General features: G+C 36.1%; 1 protein-coding gene across 1 annotated transcript in view; it reads left to right on the forward strand.

Moving 5' to 3' along the window:
• The window catches only part of SLC26A7 (solute carrier family 26 member 7), a gene marked incomplete at both ends in the record, with an annotated part of 180,380 nt that overhangs the window by 82,435 nt on the left and 73,193 nt on the right, over positions 1-24,752 (forward strand). The window contains one exon of the mRNA XM_082858393.1: positions 1,600-1,764. Within this exon, the coding sequence (XP_082714519.1) occupies positions 1,600-1,764 (165 nt within the window). The remainder of the gene's footprint in view (positions 1-1,599; positions 1,765-24,752) is intronic.

The raw sequence follows: 24,752 nt of genomic DNA on the forward strand, positions 1-24,752 counted from the left end.
ACACATAGATGCAAACAGTTCAAATACATTTCTTTCTGCACTGATAAATTTGTTCATGTTCTCCAGAAGTGGAAAATATGGTGTGACCTTTTCTACATTTTGAAATCTCATGGCTAGTTTTCCATGCTGGGTAAATATATATGGCACCTTATGACATACAAGGTACATCGCATATGTTGCACATTTTACAGGTTTCAAAGCTCTTTCATATGTTATTTCACATTCACTTTACAACAATTCTGCAATATCAATAGGGCAGACATCATTCTAATTATTTATAGATCATGAGGCTTGGAAATTTTTAACAGATTTTCTATAGTCACAAAAACTAGGATGTGGTAGAGCCAGAATCAGAACTTAAGTTTTCAGATTTGAGCTCAGAAAACTCCACCCTAATACAAGTTTAGAGTATTACTGCTTTTGGCCAAGGGACATTGTGATATGATGGAAATGATATATTTTGCAATGTGTGCTTTGGTGGTACTTAGATAGCACTTTATACTTCTCATATTTATCACTGTGACCTTTTGATAGAAGGAGATCTCATTGCTATTCTTTCCTTTGATTTCTTTAATAGTTAATCTTATTTTCCAACAAGAATTTTAAGACCTGACCTAAATATTATAATTAACACATTAAGAGGATATATCAGCGTGACCCAATTTGTGTTCATTTTCCAGTGTGGATACTCATTAATGTAATTTAATGTTACTTTCAAAACAACAAATCTCTATGACTGAGTTTACATGGATGCATTCAGTCAAAGAGTGGGCCATCTCCTAAAAGCTCTTTCTCTGCACTAATCATTGCAATGTTAGTAGTAAGTAGAGAAAAGAGAATTGATTTTTGCTGCCATCTTTTGTCCAGCAGAGCTCAATGCACAGCTTCTACTCAGATGAGATTATTTTGTCTGGCCATGAAATAGTTTTACGATGGAGCATGATGCTAGGAGCAGAAAGGAAAAGTTTAAGAAGAATGACTTTCCTACTGATTCCTGGGTTTCTTAAGACATAGTCCTTTAACCTATTTCTGTCTTTTGCTCTTCTCCATATACACATAAGTCCTGATGTTTTCCTATTAATATTTGCCCTTTACAGCTACTTGATGGAGTATCTAGTCAAAACAGTAGGTTTCCATTTCTCAGAACGTGGCAGAAACTCAAGAAATGGCTTTTTCTCCTCAATGCTTTTGAAGTTTTAAGCCTACTGGGTATAAAGTAGTGAATCATGTCCTTTGGATTTTTAAAAAATTATAGATATGATAATGCAAATTTTATTTTTCCCCACAGAACCCCATATATTAACTGATTTGAACATATTTCCTTTTTTGTAACATATATTATTAGGAAAACGGAAAAAAAGTCAATATTCAGAAAAAAACTGTTAACTTTAACTGAAGCACTTGTAATTGTACCCAAAAACATCTGGGGAATCTTGGAAACTAGTAATGTTCTCAAGAAAACTCAAGCTATTGAATATATAAAATTTAAGGAGCACATTTCACATCAGTTCCCTATGTCTGTGTATTGAAAATGAAAATGTGTCAGATATTAATCCTTCTAGGAAGCTTGGGAAGTTTCATCTTCCTTTGTCCTCTTAGGTGGCCATGTTTGTGCTACAACTGGGTAGTGCCACATTCCTGCTTACAGAACCTGTGATCAGTGCGATGACAACTGGGGCTGCCACCCATGTCGTGACTTCACAAGTCAAATATCTCTTGGGAATGAAAATGCCGTATATATCTGGACCACTTGGATTCTTTTATGTGAGTTTTTCCGTATGTCTTTGTTCATATATTTTGGGTGTGTGTTTCACATAGTAAAATTTGGTTAATTACAATGTTGAGATTTTTCTATTTTAAAGTAACTTGGGCATAAATAAAATCTTTTAGGATATTTTTAATGTGATTAAGGGTATGAAACTAGTAAAACCTACTAATTTGGGGAGCAATTTTTTGTAATAAACAATTAAATACAGTATAATTTGGGAACATGGTTGGAAAAAATAGCTTGAATTTTTCTGTGACCAGATATGTTGCTAACTTCTAATGGAAGCCATCTACCAGGCTTGTGGCCCAGTGTAACAACAGTACACCTTACCACATTCTTTCCATATTGTGAACCCTGGTATAGATCAAATCAGAGGCTTGGTCAAAATTGGGTTCTGGAGTCCCAATAGCAGACAATCAGTTATTAAAAGTCACTTGAACCTGAGATAGAAACATGTGTCCAGTTTCAACATATTATCCTAATAATTCCCCATTCTTCTTGGTCTCTTTTTGAAGCTGACCTAAAATCTATGACTGCTCAGGAAGTCACATCCTATTGGAGTTTTATAAGAAAATCAATGTCTTGTTAATGAAGTTGAGAGCAACCAGACTTCATTTTATTTAATTTTATATTGTAGAGGAGGAAAAGTATATTTTCCTTCTATCCTTGAGGAGCTGGGGCTCCTGTAACAAAGATTAACAAGAGAAAAACAAACAAGTTTATTAACATGTATATTTCATATACACATGGGAGAAACTCCAGGATTAGTAACTCAAAAGAAGTGGCTAGGATTTGGGTTTAAATACCATCTTCAGTTAAAACAAAGGAATAAGAGTTGAGGGAAGCAAGTTATGAGAAGGTGACCATGAAAAATACAGTGAACATGGGTAAGATTTATTATGCAGATTTAAATCAGTGCCTTCTCCATTGGTAAGACTCTCTTGTGATTTAGAGTCATGTTTTTCTTCCTGGTACTAAGAGGAAGACACCCTTGCAAACAGAGATTTTCTATATAAATGTAAATTTCTCTATGAAAGGGTAATTTACACTGTTCTCAGAGGTTCCCTGTGTCTGCTGTTTCTCAAAATAATAAGCTAAAAATAATTCTTATACCAAAGAGGCATATTTTGGAGCGGCATATTCAGGTCTCCTACAATGTAATGTTCTATACTGAATTACATTAATGTTTTATAATTAGAGTATTACCATTCCTAATATTCTTGCTCTTAATCAAGGAATGGCTGAATAGTAGCTCCATATATAGAAGTTTAATAAATTATCTAATTCCTGTTATTGAGGTGGTTTGTGGTATTTCACCATTATACACAGCTCATTGAAGATTTGTTTTATTCCTATGTTCTAGTTTGCATCCCTGATGATTTCATTGAGATCAATTCCTAGTTATGGACTCACTGGATTAAAATATTTTTGCCAAATATCAATCTGAAAAGCTGTACCAATTAATATTTACTCTCATCATTGTCAACTCTGATTATTACTATTTTTAAAATTTGCCATTTTGTTATGTGAAAAATAGTATCACTTTTCTGTTTGTGTGTTTCTCTGATTAGTTGGTAAAGTAGTTAATATAGATAGTAATTGGCAACACAAAGCTGGAAGCTTGTTCTGAATTTTTGTTATTTAGGTAATATCTTGCTCAGTGATTCATTCATTATAAGAAAGCATAAAACTAAAACAAGAACACTAAAACTGGAAGTGGAAACAATATAATTCCAAGCTCTAAATCAAACAAAAGTAGACCAAAATAGCTGTAAGTTATCAGGTGACTGGTTGAGTTAAAACTTTTGGTGATGCCAGGTGTGCACCAACAGAACCAAATCAGTACTAGATTCTGTCCTGATCTCCTGACTGGGAACAGCATGCTTGTCTGTGCATGAGCAGTGTAAAGAAATGAGTGCAGGTTACAAGTTGGTCACTTCAGTCATATTCACATTACATAAATAATCATTCCTCTTTTCACTAGTTGTGCTAAAAGAAGCTGGATAGCCGGATATGAGAACATTTGGTCTTTCAGCTCATTTCTCTGGTGGCAATGTGTATAAAATTCTACATTGAAGTGTTTTGTGTATGATTTTTTAAATTTTGTTTTCTTGGAAGGTTAAGCTGCAAGCTAGTTTTTCTTTGCCTTGTAGATCAGACACTGTAATGTAACTTTTGGGGGTCTTTTGTAAGTTCTCATACTGAAATGTAATCAGATTTAGAAATATTGTTAGATGGCTGACTAAATTTGCATTACTCAGTTGGTGGAAGTTGGTATGCTTTGTGTAGATGGAAAACAAAGAAAAGTTGCTCTTGCTTTTCAAAGTCTCAGAGCCCTGCACTGTTAGGCACCTAGGTAAGAATGATGCTTTGGTTCTTGCCAAGGTTTCAAAATTAATGCTGATATTGCAAAGTCAAAAATTGTGATCTGAGCATTAGATTAAGAAATAGATTTTGCATCATGCATAGATCACACTGGGACATTTAGAAGGTGTGCTTTGGTGTAGTTAGGCTAAAAAAGAATCTGATGATAATAATGTAAATCTGAACTTGCCCATGGATCATTTAGGTGGGATGGGAAGGAGGAGAGCTGAACTCAGTACAGAGGTATAGAACAGAGGACAAAATAGAGGCCTTGATCATCAGGTCAAAGAACCTAGAGGAGAGTGATTTAACATATTTTTGGATTTTTTCTGCTTCTAAGTTCTCAAAACTGTTATATCCTTTATGAAAGCTACTCAAGTTGATGAAGGATAAAGAATATGTTACTGATATTCCTTGGAACATAAATTAATATCTAGACTATTTGAGACTCTTATACAATGTGCCAGTCACCACTCCCAATAGTCTCAGCTGGAACACTCAAATTTCCTAAAACAATTCAGAATTGGCCAATCAAAATGTGCATTAATTAATTCCAGTAATAGCAGCGCTTACGGTCAACTTTGAGAGAAAACATAGCCTTTTGTCTTTATCCTGTTCTTAGGTCACTTCATATTGAGGTATCTTCCATCTGCCACTGCAATGGTTTCTACAGTGTCTTCTTCCTGGTGGATGCCTGATTCTGTTCTACTAAGAGAATCTAATTCTCTAGTTTGATTAGCTAAAATCTCTATCTGTTTGGTTACTTAGGGCTGGCAGATGTTCTTGCTTCCATGGAACATTTTAAACGATTAATTTGAATCAGATAAGGTTAGTGTTACATGCTCAGTTCTTCCCTCTCAGATTATAGAACAGACTTCCAATAGATTTTTTTTTGACTTATAGTTGATTTACATTGTTTCAGGTGTAATTCTTTTTCAGATTCTTTTCCATTAAGGTTATTGCAAGGTATTGAATATAATTCCCTCTGTTATACAGTCACGTCCTTGTTGTTTACCTGTTTTATATATAGTAGTGTTTATCTGTTAATCCCAGATTCCTAATTTATCCCTCCCCCCCCCATTCTCTTTCCCCTTTGGAAACCATAAGTTTGTTTTCTATGTCAGTGCACTTTAAAAAGTGCTATATAAGTAATAGATACTAATCCTTTTCCTCTCTAGAGGACTGTTAATCAGATAAACAAATCTAAATAATAAAACAAAATTATATCTTTTTTCAACTTACAAATAAAGATGATTCCAAAGTTTATAAAACATAAAAAATATCTGCTATTAATGAGGGTTAGTCATCAGAAGTAAAGAAATGCTATGTTTTTTATTTTATTTTTAATTTAAAATAATTCCATCTATTCAGATCATCCCCCCCAACCAGTTATAAACCCATTTAATAAATTATAAACAGTTCTGCAATATATTGTAAAACAAGCAGAAGCAATAATATTATGAGTCACTTCTATCTTTGGACCCTGACTCACCAGTTAAATCATTTTATTCCTGTGTTCTCAAATTAAAATTTTTTTTCTATTTTGTTACATTTTTTAGCTTTATTTTTTAGACCCCACATATAAGTGGTATCATAAAGTATTTGTCTTTCTCTGTCTGATTTATTTCACTTAGCATAATACCCTCCAGATCCATCCATGTTGTTGCAAATGGCAAAATTTCATTTTTTTGCGTGTGTGGCTGAGTAATATTCCATTGTATATATATGGTATATATATATATACACACCACATCTTCTTTATTCATTCATCTATTGATGAACGCTTAGGTTGCTTCCATATCTTGACTATTGTAAACAATATTGCTGTGAACATTGGGGTACATGTATCTTTTTGAATTAGCATTTTCATTTTGGGGGATTAATACCCAGAAGTGGACTTGCTGGATCATATGGTAGTTCTATTTTTAGTTTTTTTGAGAAACCACCATACTGTTTTCCATAGTGGCTGCACCAATCTACATTCCCACTAACAGTGCACTAGGGTTCTCTTTTGAGAGATTTTTATAAAATGAAAAATAATTTTGAAGTTTATTTTAATACTCATTAGAAGGGAAATTCTCTAATTGATAAAACCAAAATCTAGAGAAAAAGTCTCACTATGTGAATTTTTGAAGCCTAAAAGCTTCTGGAGAAGGCAATCAGAGAGCAGGAAGATAGCAGGTCAAGACCAAATAAAATTTTTTATCAAATTTAAATTTTTGACTGATGGTCCCACACAGATAACAGGGAAAAGGTTAATTATTCTTGTCAATACAAAAATTGATTTTTTATACTGAGAAATGATGATGTATCTTTTTATTAGAAAGGATGTTTCTCCCCAAAAGTCACAATAAAACAAAAATTACTAGTTCATATCAGCAAATGTGAATTTCTTTGAGGTGGCGCCAGTGTCTCAGCCTGTAGCAGCCTATGATAAATTTGGCAAAGTTATTTTCACTGGCATGGCTTTATATGAGAACTCTTCTAAATAATTCTGTACATTAAAGCCAAGAACACAAGGCAAGCTTGGCAACACATTCACCTACCCTTTTTGGGAAGTTTTTATTTGCTTTTTTAAAATTGAGGAGTTTCAGAACCAGAAAGCAATTTCATTCCCACTCCCATCCCTGAAGTACAGCAAAGCACTTTTCTAGTTTGGGTAGCTCTGAAGGCTACAAAGCAGGAACCAAGAATATTAACAAACTGGGCTAGAAACATCAGAAGGAAATCAAAGCCAATGAAACATTTTCTTCCATAGAGAATGAGATCACAATTAAAAATGTAAAAATGAGGCTTATATGTGGACAAATCTACTTTGAAGACACAGGCCCTCTGGGATTTCTGAATCAAGAACATGCTTTGGTAGTTTATGACAGCCCACATTTTCTCTGCAGTTATTGTGATCTTTCTATTGTGAATTGTAAGGACGTTCAATACACCCTGAAAAATGGACAGAATAAATTGAAGGGGAGAGAAAAGGAATGTTAATCTGCAGCTTGAATCAATCAGGGATATAGGGGAGAGAAAATGTGGCAGGTTTAATTTAGATATGAAACAATTATATGGGAATTTGTAACAAAGGTTACTTTAAAATTCTAAATCAGAAGGCAAATATTTTAGCAATTCAATTATCTTGGGCTAAGCTCTCCATCCCCCGCAATTCACTGAAAAATGCATCAGCACAAAATCCAGTTGCTTAAGTAATTCAAATTAAACTTGGTTTTCTAAACAAGGGATGGCTGGATGCCACTTGGGCCTTGGCATGCTTGATTGTGAGTTTGGTGCAAGTGAGTTTTGTGCACCCATGCTGTCTCTAGCTGTTTAACATACCACACTTCCCCTAGATCACATTTTGGTTGGAGACTTAAAGTATGTCTTAAAGCAGTAGTTTATTGGGATAAATTTCCAGTGTAAGGAGCAGTTATTGATCAGAAATATGCATATAAAATGATGTAAAGAATAATAGAATGTTGTAATTTTTCTCTTCCTTTTGGGGTTGTGTTTGTATTCATGAAAACACAGACTGTGTTTGAGATTTAAACTTAATATTAGTCTTGTTTTTCTATTAGTGTGTGCTACTTTGGGAAGTAGAGGGATTAGGGGAGATTGATCTTAACAATAACCATTCTAAATTGTTTAAAGATATGTAGGCAAAGTTTATAGGAGACATCAAATTCTGAATACCAGAGAGAACTTGTGCCAACATCAATTTTGGAATGATCATAAATGGCTTTAATGGTCCCTGAGCAGGAATCTAGATCTGCTTAGGTAGAATTCAAATATAATCAAGTTGGGGACTTCCTGGCTGGGCAGTTGTTGAGACTCCGTGCTTCCACTGTAGAGAGCATGGGTTTGATTCCTGCTCAGGGAAATAAGATCCCGAATGCTGCATGGCACGGCCAAAAAAAAAACATTAAAAAAAAATAGACAAATATAATCAAGTTGAAAGCAAATTGGGGCAGGGAGAGGGTGTGCCTGGGCAATTGTGGCTCATGTTTAAAGGCTCCAAGGATGTGAAAACTACCTTAAAAAACAAAAGCCAGGGCCCGCAGCAGACTTCAGTCTCATCTGAAAAGTGGGAGAGTTGAACTAAATGTGAGGCTTCCAAACCAGAAATATTCAACAGAATAATCTACACGTGGATGGGAAAAGATTAGTGTGTATCCTTGATTCAAGAGTTTAAGAACCACTATAATGGGTTTACTCAACAGATGTTAATTGACCACCTCATAGGTGATGAGAATACAGTTGAGAAATAACATCCCTGTTCTCATGGAGTTTTATTGAAATGCTGAGGCAGGGGCGATGTGAATTAGGAAGGGAGGAGAAAAATTGGTGAACAAGATAATCTCAGATAGTGTTAAAGAAGGAAACCAGGCAGTGTAATTGAAGCAGATAATGTGATAGAGTGAATATGCTCACCTTATATTAATTGAGTAATTAAATGAGTCACTGCATATAGGTTGGCTAGCCTAGTGCCTAGAAATGTTAGTTCCCCCACTCTTCTAGAAATTGATGAATTTTAAACAATCTCTCCTATTCTTTCCATCCCAGTCTGCCCTCCCACCATATGTTTGTGGTAAGGATAATATAAAAATTTCTTTCTATTCGAGGTGGAGAGAAGGAACTAAGGTGAATGTACTGTGTGGATACAAGTATACTTTCACCAAATGTGTATATGCTAAGAAAAAAACAGTCATGGTTCATGTTCTCACAGTTTTTAGAATAAAGTTGGAAGGTATTATTGCTTCCCTTGGATTGACTTGATTCTGCTGCTGGTGTTAAAGGCACAAGGCAGCAGGTGGGTAGAGCTTGCTTGTCTGAGAAGCAGATAGGTGCCATTGAATCCCACCACTAACAAACAAAATCAGACTCCATGCTCGATAATAGTCTCTTTCAAAGGGTGGCATCTCCCCTCCATATATCCCATGGGAAAAAGGAAGCCCTGGGGAAGTTTGGAAAAATTGTTATTGGACTGAAAGAAGAGAATAGTGTGTGAGGCATTGGTGAATGTGTTGCTCTAGGGTTCAGAGAACCTGAGTCACAGTCTTGACTCTGTCACTCACAAGCCAAGTCTCCTAGGATAAGGTAAGTTACAAATCTTTGGAGCCTTGGTTTCTACATCTGTAGAATGAGTACATTCAACTGGTTGATTTCTAAGGTCTTTCTAGCTCTGACAACTGTATTCTAAATACTGCCTTTGTTAGGCACTGTAGTTGAAATCCTTACCACAGCTATCCACCATGCCTATTTATCTGTGACAGGTGCTTAATCAGTTGGCTGTCTCTCTTAATGGTACTAATTGTTTAGTCACTGTTACTAAAAGCTTTCTGTTTAGTTTCAGTTTGTGTTTTATCTTGGTTACTTTTATCTTTGTTAACTTGAAGAGGAAGGAATTTACTAGGGTATATAGGGAACTCCAAAGGCAAAAGCTGTGAGTCCCTTTGTCCTCTGTATTGCTAGGGCTGCCATGACAAACTGTATAGACTGGGTGGCTTAAAAAATAGAAATGTATTTTCTCACAGTTCTGAATGCTGGAAGTCAAAAATCAAGATGCCAGTACGGCTGGTTTGCTCTGAGGCTTCTCTCCTTTGCTTGTATATGACCACCCTCCTGCCTCTTCACATGGTAGCACCTCTGTGCATGTGCATTCCTGGTATCTCTCTGTCTGTCTTAAGCTCTTCTTTTTATAAAGACACCAGTCATATTGGATTAGGGTCCACCCGAAAAGCATCATTTTAACTTAATTACCTCTTTAAAGACCCTGTCTCCAAATATTATGAGTCACATTATGAGGTATTGAGGATTTGGGCTTCAACATATGAATTTTAGGGAAACACAATTGAGTCCATAACACCCTCTTTGAATTGTCTCAGCAGTGAGAAACATTTTACTTGGTAACTGTGTTTGTAGCCTATGGCTACTGTAATAAATTACCATAAACATGGTAACAACACACAAAAATTTATTCTCTCATTTACAGAGGCCAGAAGTCCAAAATCAAGGTGTCACCAGGGCCACACATGCTCTGGAGGTTCTAGGGGAGAATCATTCCTTGTCTTCTAGCTTCTGGTAGCTCCAGGCATTCCTTGGCTTATGGCTGCATCACACCAAACTGTACCTCTGTCACCACATGGCCTTCCCCTCTGTGTGTGTGTCTGCTCCTCTTCTGTCTCCTATAAGGGTACAGGTTACTGGATTTTAGACAAATGTCTATGCATAGATTATGCCAAATGTGTTTTCAGACCAAAGTCTGAACACATGGTAACAAGCATGTATGAATGTTACCATTTTTCTGGAGATACTCCTGGATTTGTGGTCGATGACTGACACAAAGTCATATATTGGGAGTTAAGATTCATAGATTTCAGATCAGTACTTAATACCTACCATAAAGTAATGTACTGTCAGATTTATTAAATTTTGTTTGTTATACTATCACTTTGTTGTTTCTCTAGTGAAACACAAACCTATTTTTCTCTGGGCACAGGTGTTTCTATACAGGACCATCTTTAGAACTTCAGTAACAGTTGTACAATGAGAAACTATTGAATGGGTATGACCATGGAAACTATTAAAAGGGTATGACCTCCTTTTTTCTTAATTAAATCCTGAATATGAGGATTTTTAGCTTTGGATTTTGCTTCATTCTTATAAAAACAGAATGATTTAACATCTGATTATTTAGATCAAATAGCATATATCAAAGATGGATTACTTGAGATTTACTGTAATAATAGGTTTAAAATTTAGATCAATGTCTTGTACAAGTAGAACCCTAATAAACATGTTGAGTGAGATTGCTTCTCCAAATAATAGCAGTAGCCATGTCATGATGGGATCTTCAGGTTTCCAGGGGCTACCTCAGAAAGATGGTGCAGTATTAGGACGTGAGCTCACCTCTCCTTACAGAAACATCAAAATCACAACTAACTGCTGAACAACCATCAAAAAAAAATGCTGGAACCTCACACAAAGAATATCCTACATCCAAAGAAAAAGGAGAAATCACAATGAAACAGTTGGAGGGGCATAACTGTGATAAAATCAAATCCCATACCTATTGGGTGGGTGACCCACAAGCTGGAAAATAATTATACCACAAAAGTTCTCCCACAGGAGTGAAAGTTCTGAGCCCCATATCAGGCTCCCCAACCTGGGGGTCTAGCAATGGGAGGAGGAGCCCCCAGAGAATGTGGCTTTGAAGTCCAGTGGGGTTTGATTGGAGGAATTCCATAGGACTGGGGGAAACAGAAACTCCACTCTTGGAAGGTACATACAAGGTCTCATGTGCACCAGGACATGGTGAAAAAAGCAGTGACCTCATAAGAGCCAGGTTCAGACCTAGCTGGTAGAATTGGAGGGTCTCCTGTGGAGGCAGGGAGTGGTTGTGACTCACTGAAGGGACAAATACATTGGCAGTGGTAGTTTTGGGGAGTACTCACTGGCATGAGCACTCTTGGTGACTGCCATTTTTCCACCAAGAGGGGGTCCCACCCAACAGCCTGTAGGCTCCAGTGCTGGGACACCTCAGGCTAACCAACCAACAGGGCAGCAACACAGCCCCACTCATCAGCAGACAGGGTGCTTAAAGTCTTCCTGAGCCCACAGCTTCCTGCTAAACACATCCCTTGACACAGCCCTGCTCACCAGAGGGACAAGACCCAGTTCTACAAACCAGTAGGCAGAAACATGTCCCTCCCATCAGGAAGTCTGCACAAGTCTGTTAGACAGCCTCACCCACCAAGGGGAAGACAGCAGAAGCAAGAAGAGCTATAGTCCTGCAGCCTGTGGAATGGAAACCACAATCACAGAAAGTTAGACAAAATAAGCTAGCAGAGGAATATGTTCCAGCTGAAGGAACAAGATAAAACCCCAGAAGAACAACTAAGTGAAGTGGAGATAGGCAATCTACCCAAAAAAGAATTCAGAGGAATGATAGTAAAGATATCCAAGATCTCGGAAGAAGAATGGAGGCACAGATTGAGAAGATATAGGAAATGTTTAACAAAGAGCTAGAAGAAATAAAGAGCCAACAAACAGAGATGAACAATACAATAACTGAAATGAAAAATACACTAGAAGGAATCAATAGCAGAATAACTAAGGCAGAAGAATGGGTAAGTGATCTGGAATACAGAATGGTGGAAATCACTGTCGTGGAACAGAATAAAGAACAAAGAATGAAAAGAAACAAGGACAGTCTAAGAGGCCTCTGGGAAAACAGTAAAGTCACTGACATTTGCATGGCAGGGGTCCCAGAAGGAGAAGAGAGAGAGAAAAGACCTGAGAAGATAATTGAAGAGGTAATAGATGAAAACTTCCCAAACATGGGAAAGGAAACAGTCACCCAAGTCCAAGAAGCACAGAAAGTCCCAGACAGGAAAAACCCATGGAGGAACATGTCAAGACACAGAGTAATCAAACTGACAAAACATAGAAACAAAGGAAAAATGTTAGAAGCATCAAGGGGAAAAGCAACATAACAAACAAGGGAGTTCCAATAAGGTCATCAGCTGATTTCTCAGCAGAAACTCTGCAATCCAGAAGGAAGTGGCATGATATATTTTAAATGATGAAAGGGACGAACCTACAACCAAGAATACTTTACCCAGCAAGGCTCTCATTCAGATCCGATGGAGAATCAAAAGTATTACAGAAAAGAAAAAGCTAAGAGAATTCATCACCACCAGACCAGCTTTGCAACAAATGCTAAAGGAACTTCTCTATGTGGAAAAGAAAAGGCCACAACTATTAAAAGAAAAATATGAATGGAAAAGCACACCAGTAAAGGCAAACATACAGTAAAGGTAGGAAACCATCCACACACAAATATATCAAAACCAGCAATTGTGCAACAAGGAGAGCACAAATGCAGGATATTGGAAGTGCATTTGAAAATAAAAGACAAGCAACTTAAAACAATCTTCTTTATTTATAGACTACTGTATCAAAACCTCATGATAACTGCAAACCAAAAATCTACAAGAGATACACACACAAAAAAGAAAAAGGAATCCAAACACAGCACTAAAATTGTTAACAAATCACAAGAGAACAAAAGAGGAAGGGAAGAAAAAGACCTACAAGAACAAATCCAAAACGATTAAGAAAATAGCAATAAGAATATACAAAATCGGGGCTTCCTTGGTGGCACAGTGGTTGAGAGTCTGCCTGCCAATGCAGGGGACACAGGTTGGTGCCCCGGTCCGGGAAGATCCCACATGCTGCAGAGCGGCTGGGCCCGTGAGCCATGGCCGCTGAGCCTGCGTGTCCGGAGCCTGTGCTCCACAACGGAAGAGGCCACAACAGTGAGAGGCCCGTGTACCGCAAAAAAAAAAAAAAAAAAAAAAAAAAGAATATACAAAATCGGTAATTCCCTTAAATGTAAATGGATTAAATGCTCCAACCAAGACATAGACTGGCTGAATGGATACAAAAACAAGACCCATATATATGCTGTGTACAAGAGACCCACTTCAGATCTGGGGATACATAGAGACTGAAAGTGAGGGGATGGAAAAAGTTATTCCATGATAACGGAAATCAAAAGAAAGCTGGAGTGGCAATATTCTTATCAGACAAAATAGACTTTAAAATAAAGGCTGTTACAAGAGACAGAGAAGGGCACTACATAGTGACCACGGGATCAATCCAAGAAGAAGATATAACAATTGTAAATATATGTGCACCCAACATAGGAGAACCTTAATATATAAGGCAAATAAAACAGGCATAAAAGGAGAAATCAACAGAAACACAATAATAGTGGGGGACTTTAACACCCCACTCTCATCAATGGACAGATCATCCAGACAGAAAATCAATAAGGAAACACAAGCCTTAAATGCCACATTAGACCAGATGGACTTTATTGGTATGTATAAAACATTCTACCCAAAAGCAGCAGAATACACATTCTTCTCAAGTGCACATGGAACATTCTTCAGGATTGATCACATGCTGAGCCAGAAAGTGAGCCATGGTAAATTTAAGAAAATTGAAATCATATCAAGCATCTTTTCTAACCACAATGCTATGAGTTAGAAACAAGGCAACAACTGTAAAAAAACACAAACATGTGGAGGATAAACAATATGCTACTGAACAACCAATGGATCACTGAAGAAATCAAAAAAGAAAAAAAAAAAACCTAGAGACAAATAACAATGAAAACACAATGATCCCAAACCTAAGGGATGCAGCAAAAGCAATTCTTTTTAAAATTAATTTATTAATTTTAATTTTTTTTGGAGTAAAATTGCTTAACAGTGCTGTGTTAGTTTCTGCTATACAATGAAGTGAAACAGCTATATGTATACATATATCCCCTCTCTCTTGGACTTCCCTCCCACCTCCCCATCCCACCCACCTAGGTCATCACAGAGCACTGAAATGAGCTCCCTGTGCTATATAGCAGGTTCCCACTAGCTATCTATTTTACACACAGTAGTGTATTTATGTTAAACTTAATATCCCAGTTCATCCCACCCTCCCCTTAACCCCCATGTCCACATGTCCATTCTCTATGTCTACATCTCTATTCCTGCCCTACAAATAAGTTTATCTGTACCATTTTTCTAGATTCCACATATATGCATTAATATATAATATTTGTTTTTCTCTTTCTGGCTTACTTCACTCTGTATGACAGACTCTAGGTCCATCCATATCTCTACAAATGATCCACTTTCATTCCTTTTTATGGCTGAGTAATATTCCATTGCATATATGTGCCACATCATCTTCATCCATTCATCTATTGTTGGACATTTAGGTTGTTTCCATGTCCTGGCAATTGTAAATAGTGCTGCAATGAACATTGTGATACATGTATCTTTTTGGATTATGGTTTTCTCAGGGCATATGCCCAGTAGTGGGATTGCTGTGTCATATGGTAGTTCTATTTTTAGATTTTTAAGGAACATCCACAATGTTCTTCATAGTGGCTGCATCAATTTACATTCCCACCAACAGTGCAAAATGGTTCCCTTTTCTCCATACCCTCTCCAGTTTTTATTGTTTGTAGATTTTTTGATGATGGACGTTCTGAGCAGTGTTAGGTGATACTTCATTGTATCATTCATCACTAATTATTAGAGATTTGCATGTCTAATAATTGTGATGCTGAGCATCTTTTCATTTGCCTCTTGGCCATATGTATGTCTTCTTTGGTGAAATGTCTATTTAGGTCTTCTGCCCATTTTTTGATTGGGTTGTTTGTTTTTTTGGTATTGAGCTCCATGAGCTGTTTCTATATTTTTGAGATTAATCCTTTGTTTGTTGCTTCATTTGCAAATATTTTCTCCCATTCTGAGGGTTGTCTTTTCAGCTTGTTTATGGTTTCCTTTGCTGTGCAAAAGCTTTTTTTTTTTTTTCTGGTACATGGGCCTCTCACTGTTGTGGCCTCTCCCACTGCAGAGCACAGGCTCCGGACGCGCAGGCTTAGCGGCCATGGCTCACGGGTCCAGCTGCTCCGTGGCATGTGAGATCTTCCTGGACCAGGGCACGAACCCGTGTCCCCTGCATCGGCAGGCAGACTCTCAACCACTGTACCACCAGGGAACACCTGTGCAAAAGCTTTTAACGTTCATTAGGTCCCATTTGTTTATTTTCATTTTCATTACTATAGGACGTGGGTCAAAAAAGATCTTGCTGTGGTTTATGTCAAAGTGTTTTTCCTATGTTTTCCTCTAAGATTTTTAAGTATCCAGTCTTACATTTAGGTCTTTAATCCATTTGGAGTTTATTTTTGTGTATGGTGTTAGGGAGTATTCTACATGTAGTATTTTACATGTAGCTGTCCAGTTTTCCCAGGACCACTTTTATTGAAGAGACTGTCTTTTCTCCATTGTATGTTCTTGCCTCCTTTGTCATAAATCAGGTGACCATTAGTGTGTGGGTTTATCTCTGGGCTTTCTATCCTGTTCCATTGATCTATATTTCTGTTTTTGTGCCAGTACTATACTGTCTTGATTACTATAGATTTGTAGTATAGTTTGAAGTTGGGGAGCCTGATTCCTCTAGCTCTGTTTTTTTTTTTTTTTTTTCTCAAGATTGCTTTGGCTATTTGGGGTCTTTTGTGTTTCCATATAAATTGTGAAATTTTTTGCTCTAATTCTGTGAAGAATGACATTGGTTGTTTGATAGGGATTGCACTGAATCTGTAGATTGCTTTGGGTAGTATAGTCGTTTTCACAATATTGATTCTTCCAAACCAAGAACGTGGTATATTTCTCCACCTGTTTGTGTCATTTTGATTTCTTTCATCAGTGTTTTATAGTTTTCTGCATACAGGTCTTTTGTCTCCTTATGTAGGTTTATTCCTAAGTATTTTATTCTTTTTGTTGTGAAGGTAAATATGATTGTTCCTTAATTTATCTTTCTGATTTTTCATTATTAGTATAGGAATGTGAGAGATTTCTGTGCATTAATTTTGTATCCTGCAACCTTACCAAATTCGTTGATTAGCTCTATTAGTTTTCTTGTGGCATCTTTAAGATTATCTATGTATAGTATCCTGTCATCTGCAAACAGTGACAGTTTTACTTCTTCTTTTCCAAATTGTATTCCTTTATTTCTTTTTCTTCTCCAATTGCCATGGCTAGGACTTCCAAAACTATATTGAATAATAGTGATGAGAGTGGATACCCTTGACTTGTTCCTGATCTTAGAGGAAATACTTTCAGTTTTTCACCATTGAGAATGATATTTGCTGTGGGTTTGTCATGTAGGGCCTTTATTATGTTGAGATAGGTTCCCTCTATGTCCATTTTCTGGAGAGTTTTCATCATAAATGGGTGTTTAATTTTGTCAAAAGCTTTTTCTGCATCTATTGAGATGATCATATGGTTTTTATTCTTCATTTTGTTAATATGATGTATCACATTGATTAATTTGTGTATATTGAAGAATCCTTGCATTCCTGGGATAAACCCCACTCCATCATGGTCTATGATCCTTTTACTGTGTTGTTGGATTTTGTTTGTTCATACTTTGTTCAGGATTTTTGCATCTATATTCATCAGTGTTACTAGTCTCTAATTTTCTTTTTTTGTGATATCTTTGTCTGGTTTTGGTATCAGTGTGGTGGTAGCTTTATAGAAAGAACTTTTAAGTGTTCCTCCCTCTGCAATTTTTTTGGAAGAGTTTGAGGAGGATAGGTGTTACCTCTTCTCTAAATGTTTGATAGAATTCACCTGTGAAGTCACGTGGTCCTGGACTTTTGTTTGTTGGAAGACTTTTAATTTCAATAATTTCAACTATTTAATTTCAATAGTTTCAATTTCAATACTTGTGATAGGTCTGTTTATATTTTCTAATTATTCCTGTTTCAGTCTTGGAAAATTGTACCTTTCCAAGAATTTGTTCATTTCTTCCAGGTTGTCCATTTTATTTGTATATAGTTGTTTGTAGTAGTTTCTTATGATCCTTTCTATTTCTGTGGTGTCTGTTGTAATTTCTCCTTTTCCATTTCTAATTTTATTGATTTGAGTCCTGTCTGTTTGTTTTTCTTGATGAATGTGGCTAAAGGTTTATCAGTTTTGTTTATCTTCTCATAAAACCTGCTTTTAATTTTATTTATCTATGATATTGTTTTCTTCATTTCTATTTCATTTATTTCTGTTCTGATCTTTATGATTTCTTTCCTTCTACTGATTTTGGGTTTTCTTCTTTGTTCTCTAGTTGCTTTAGGTGTAAGGTTAGACTGTTTGAGATTTTTCTTGTTTCTTGAGGTGAGATTGAATTGATATAAACTTCTTAGAACTGCTTTTGTTGCATTGCATAGGTTTTGGGTTGTCTTGTTTTTGTTGTCATTTGTTTCCATGTATTTTTTTAAATTCTTCTTTGATTTCTTCAGTGATCTCTTGGTTATTTAGTAGTGCACTCTTCAGCCTCCATGTATTTGTGTTTTCTACATTTGTTTTTTTCTGGTAATTGATTGCCAGTCTCACAGCATGTGGTCAGAAAAGATGCTTGATACAATTTCAATTTTCTTAAATTTTCTGAGGCTTGATTTGTGACCCAAGGTGTGATCTACCCTGGAGAATGTTCCATGTGGTCTTGAGAAGAATGTGTATTCTGCCACCTTCGGGTGGAATGTCCTATAGATATTAGTTAAATCTATCTGTTCTATTGTGTCATTTAAAGCTTGTGTTTCCTCATTTGTTTCTGTGTGGATGATCTGTCCATTGGTGTAAGTGGGGAGTTAAAGTCCCCTACTATTATTGTGTTATTGTCAATTTCCCTTCTTATGGTTGTTAGAATTTGCCTTATGTACTGAGGTGCTCCTATGTTTGGTGCATAAATATTTATATTTGTTATAACTTCTTCTTGGATTGACCCCTTGCTCATTATGTAGTGTCCTTCCTTGTCTCTTGCAACAATATGTTAGTGTCTATTTTGTCTGATATGAATATTGCTACTCCAGCTTTCTTTTGATTTCCATTTGCATGGAATATCTTTTTCCATCCCCTCACTTTGAGTCTGTATGTGTTCCTATGTCTGAAATTGGTCTCTTATAAGCAGCATCAATATGGATCTTGTTTTTGTATCCATTCAGCCAGTCCGTGTCTTTTTGTTGGAGCATTTAATCCATTTACATTCAAGGTTATTATCAATATACATGTTCCTATTACCATTTTCTTAATTGTTTTGGGTCTCTTTTTTTGGTGTTTTTTTCTTCTCTAGTGTTTCCTGCCTAGAGAAGTTCCTTTAGCATTTGTTATAAAGCTGGTTTGGTGATGCTGAATTCTCTTACTTTTTGCTTATCTGTAAAACTTTTGATTTCTCCATCAAATCACAATGAGATCCTTGCTGGACAGAGTAATCTTGGCTGTAGTTTTTTCTCTTTCATCACTTTAAGTATACCCTGCCACTCCCTTCTGGCCTGCAGAGATTCTGCTGAAAAATCAGCTTATAACCTTATGGGGATTCCTTTATACGTTATTTTTTGCTTTTCCCTTGTTGCTTTTAATATTTTTCTTTGAATTTAATTTTTGTTAGTTTGATTAATGTGTGTTTTGGTGTGTTTCTCCTAGGGTTTTTCCTGTATGGGACTCACTGCAGTACCTGGTCTTATTTCCTTTCCCATGTTAGGGAAGTTTTCCACTATAATCCCTTCAAAAATTTTCTCATACCGTTTCTTTTTCTCTTCTTCTTCTGGGACCCCTATAATTCGAATTTTGGTTAGCTTACTGTTGTCCCAGAAGTCTCTGAGATTGTCTTCAATTCTTTTTATTCTTTTTTCTTTATTCTGTTCCTCAGCAGTTATTTACACCATTCTGTCTTCCAGCTCACTTATTTGATCTTCTCCCTCAGTTATTCTGTTATTGATTCCTTCTAGTGTAGTTTTCATTTCATTTATTGTGTTGTTTGCCTCTGTTTGTTTGTTCTTTTGTTCTTCTAAATCTTTGTTAAACATTTCTTTTATTTTCTTAATCCATACCTCCATTCTATTTCTGAGGTTCTGGATCATGTTTACTATCATTACTCTGAATTCTTTTTCAGGAAGGTTGCCCATTTCCTCTTCATTTATTTGGTCTTGTACGTTTTTACCTTGCTCCTTCATCTGTGACATATTTTTTGTCATCTCATTTTTTTATTGATTGGTTGGATTGTGTTCCTGTCTTACTGGTTGTTTGGCCTGAGGCATCCAGCACTGGAGTTTGTAGACTGTTGGGTAGAGCTGGATCTCAGTGCTAAGATGAGGATCTCCAGGAGACCTCACTGTGATGAATATTCCCTGTGGTCTGAGGTTCTCTATTAGTCCAATGGTTCAGACTCAGAGCTCTCACTGCAGGAGCTCTGGCCCAACCCTCAGCTCACATCCCAAGATCCCTCAAGCCATGCAGGGTTGAGAAAAAATGAAAAAAAGGAGCAGAAAATAGCAAAGAGTAAAAAATAAAATAAGATTAGAAAAATAACAGATATGTTAGAAAGATAAAAAATAAAAATACAGATGAAACAACAATTGGAAGGTAAAACAGAACCACAATAGTGAAAAAGAGGAGAAAAAAAAGCCAAAAAAGGCTTTCACTGTGTGGGGCCGGGGCTTAGGAAGGAGCCCACTTCTTCCCCCTCACTCCCCCCACATCCTATTTGGTCACTCGGGGGTTCCTCCCATCTCTTTGGGCACCGAGGTCCCCCAAAATTGTCTGGTGGGTGCCCTGGTTGTGGGGAGACATGAACTCTGTGTTCTGCTCCACCATCATCTTCACAAAAGCAGCTCTAAGAGGGAAGTTTACAGCAATACAATCTTACCTCAAGAAACAAGAAAAATCTGAAATAAACAACCTAACCTTACACCTAAAGCAACCAGAGAAAGAGGAACAAACAAAACCCAGAGTTAGTAGAAGGAAAGAAATCATAAAGATCAGAGCAGAAATTAATGAAATAGAGATGAACAAAACAATAGAAAAGATCAATGAAACTATAAGCAGGTTATTTGAAAAGATAAACAAAAATGATAAACCTTAACCACACTTCTCAAGTAAAAAGGGAGAGGGCTCAAATCAATAAAATTATAAATGAAAAAGAAGTTGTAATGGACACCACAGAAATACAAAGGATCATTACAGACTACTACAAGCAACTATATTCCAATAAAGTGGAAAACATAGAAGAAATAGACAAATTCTTAAAAAGATACAAACTTCCAAGACTGAACCAGGAAGAAATAGAAAATATGAACAGACCAATCACAAGTACTCATATTGAAACTGTGATTAAAAAACTCCAAAAAAACAAAAGTCCAGGACCAGATGGCTTCACAGGAAAATTCTATCAAACATTTAGAGAAGAGTTAACACCTATCATTCTGAAACTATTCCAAAAAATTGCAGTGCTTGGAACACTTCCAAACTCATTCTATGATACCAACATAACCCTGACACCAAAATCAGGCAAAGATACCATAAGAAAAGAAATTTTCATGTCAATAGCACTGATGAACATAGATAGAAAAATCCTCAACAAAAAACTAGCAACCTGAATCCAACAATACATTAAAAGGATCATACACCAAGATCGAGTGTGATTTATCCCAGGGATACAAGTATTCTTCAATACACACAAATCAATCAATGTGATACACCACATCAACACAGTGAAGAATAAAAACTATATGATCATCTCAGTAGATGCAGAAAAAGCTTTTGACAAAATTCAACAGCGATTTATGATAAAAGCTTTCCAGAAAGTGCGCATAGAGGAAACATACCTCAAAATAATAAAGACCATATATGACCAACCCACAGCTAACATCATACTCAATGGTGAAAAGCTAAAAGCATTTCCTCTAAGATCAGGAACAAGACAAGGATGTTCACTCTTGCCACTTTTATTCAACATAGTTTTGGAAGTCCTAGCCATGGCAATCAGCAAAGAAAAAGAAATAAAAGGAATCTAATTTGTAAAAGAAGAAGTAAAACTGTCACTGTTTGCAGATGACATGATACTATACGTAGAAAATCCTAAAAATGCTACCAGAAATCTCCTAGAGCTCATCAATGAGTAAAGTAAATTTGCAGGATACAAAATTAATACACATAAATTTGTTGCATTTCTATACACTGGCAATGAAAGATCAGAAAGAGAAATTAAAAAAATGATCCGATTTACCATCATATTAAAAAGAATAAGATACCTAGAAATAAATCTACCTAAGGAGGCAAAAGACCTGTATTCCAAAACTTTGAGATGCTGGTGAAGGAAATCGAAGATGACACAAACAGATGGAGAGATATACTATGTTCTTTGATTAGAAGAATCAATATTGTCAAAATGACTATACTACTCAAGGCTATCTACAGATTCAATGCAATTCCTATAAAATTACCAAGGGCATTTTTCACAGTACTAGAACAAAAAACTTTACTATTTGTATGGAAACATAAAGACCATGAATAGCCAAAGCAATCTTGAGAAAGAAAACTGGAGCTGTTGGAGTCAAACTCCCTGACTTCAGACTCTACTACAAAGTTACATCATCAAAATAATATGGTAGTGGCACAAAAACAGAAATATAGATCAATGGAACAGGATAGAAATCCCAGAGATATACCCATGCACCTATGGTCAATTAATCTACAACAAATGAGGCAAGACCCTACAATGGAGGAAAGACAGTCTCTTCAATAAGTGGTGTTTGGAAAACTGGACAGCTGCATGTAAAATAAATGCAATTAGAATATTCTTTAACAGCATACATAAAAATATCCCAAATGGATTAAAGACCTAAATGTAAGACCGTATATTACAAAACTCTTAGAGGAAAACATAGGCAGAACACTCTTTGATATAAATTGCCGCAATATCTTTTGGATCCGTCTCCTAGAGTAATGGAAATGAAAACAAAAATAAACAAATGGGATCTAATTAAACTCAAAAACTTTTGCACAGCAAAGGAAACCATAAAAAAATGAAAAGACAACCTACAGAATGGGAGAAAATATTTGCAAAGAATGAGACTGACAAGGGATTAATCTCCAAAATATACAAAGAGCTCATGCAGCTCAATATCAAAAAAGCAAAGAGCCCAATCAAAAAATGAGCAGATCTAAGCAGATGTTTCTCCAAAGAACATATACAGATGGCTAAAAAGCACATGAAAAGTTGCTCAACATCACTAATTATTAGATAAATGCAAATCAAAACTACAATGTGGTATTACCTCTCACCAGTCAGAATGGTCACCATAAAAAAATCTGCAAACAAAAAATGCTGGAGAGGGTGTGGGAAAAAGAGTACCCTCCTACACTGTTGGTGGGAATGTAAATTGATACAGCCACTATGGAGAACAGTATGGAGGTTCCTTAAAAAACTACAAGTAGAACTACCATACGACCCAGCAATCCCACTACCGGGCATATACCCTGAGAAAACCAAAATTCAAAAAGAGTCATGTACCAAAATGTTCATTTCAGCTCTATTTACAATAGCTAGGAGATGGAAGCAACCTAAGTGTCCATCATCAGATGAATGGATAAAGAAGATGTTTCACATATATACAATGGAATATTACTCAGCCATAAAAAGAAACAAAATTGAGCTATTTATAGTGAGGTGGATGGACCTAGAGTCTACTATACAGAGTGAAGTAAGTCAGAAAGAGAAAAACAAATACCGTATGCTAACACATATATATGGAATCTAAGGGAAAAAAAAAAGGTCATGAGGAACCTAGGGGTAAGACAGGAATAAAGACACAGACCTACTACAGAATGGACTTGAGGATATGAGAAAGGGGAGGGGTAAGCTGTGACAACGTGAGAGAGTGGCATGGACATATATACACTACCAAACATAAAATAGATAGCTAGTGGGAAGCAGCCGCATGGCAGAGGGAGATCAACTTGGTGCTTTGTGACCACTTAGAGGGGTGGGATAGGGAGGGTGGGAGGGAGGGAGACGGAAGAGGGAAGAGATATGGGAACATATGTATATGTATAACTGATTCACTTTGTTATAATGCAGAAACTAACATACCATTGTAAAGCAATTATACTCCAATAAAGATGTTAAAAAAACACACAAAATACTAAAAATAGAGTTACCATATAAGTCAGCAATCCCACTCCTGGGCATATATCCAGAGAAAACCATAGTTCACAAAGATACATGTGCCCCAATATTCATTGCAGTGTTTACAATAGCCAAGACATGCAAGCCACCTAAAAGTCCATATATAGAGGAAAAGATAAAGAAGATGTGGTACACATGTACAATGGAATATCACTCAGCCATTAAAAAAAATGAAATAGTGCCATTTGCCTCAACATGGATATACCTGGAGATTATCATACTAAGTGTAGTAAGTCTCACAGAGAAAGACAAGTATCATATGATACAACTTATATGTGGAATCTTAAAAAAATGATACAAATGAACTTATTTACGAAACAGAAACATACAGATTAGAGAATGAACTTATGGTTATCAGTGGGGAAGGTAGAGGGAGAGGAATAGATTGGGAGTTTGGGATTGACTTATACACACTGCTATATTTAAAATTGATAACCAACAGGGACCTACTGTATAGCATAGGGAATGCTGCTTAATATTCTGTAATAACCTAAATGGGAAATGAATTTTAAAAAGAATAGATACATGCATATGTATAACTGAATCAGTTTGCTGTACATCTGAAACTAACAACATTGTTAATCAACTATACTCTAATATAAAATAAAAATTTAAAAAATACAAACAGAATGAACATGAAAAAAATATGTTGAGTGAATGAATAAATGATAACTACAAATCCCCTTAATATGATATAGCTAAGTATTGATAGTGAGAAAAGAGGAGTGTGAGTTCTTCCATCATTCTGCTTATTCAGGGTAACATCTACTCCTATTTACAGATTTATTGTTACTGTTACTATGTTAGACCAAATCTTTTATTCGTTCAACAGTGTTTATTGAGTGCCTGCTGTCTGCCAGACACTATTCTAGGAGTTGAGAATCCATCAGTGAAAAAAAAAATGTATTAAGAATGTCCAAATCAGATAAAAACACATTATATAAGTAGTGGTGTGTATATATGAATGTGTTTGTGTGTGTAAATGTACATGAAGTGCTTCAGAAAAGTCTCCTCTGTAAAGAAAATTATAAAAAAT

The sequence above is a fragment of the Leucopleurus acutus genome, assembly GCF_964270905.1.
Source record: "Leucopleurus acutus genome assembly, chromosome: 17".
NCBI lineage: Eukaryota > Metazoa > Chordata > Mammalia > Artiodactyla > Delphinidae > Leucopleurus > Leucopleurus acutus.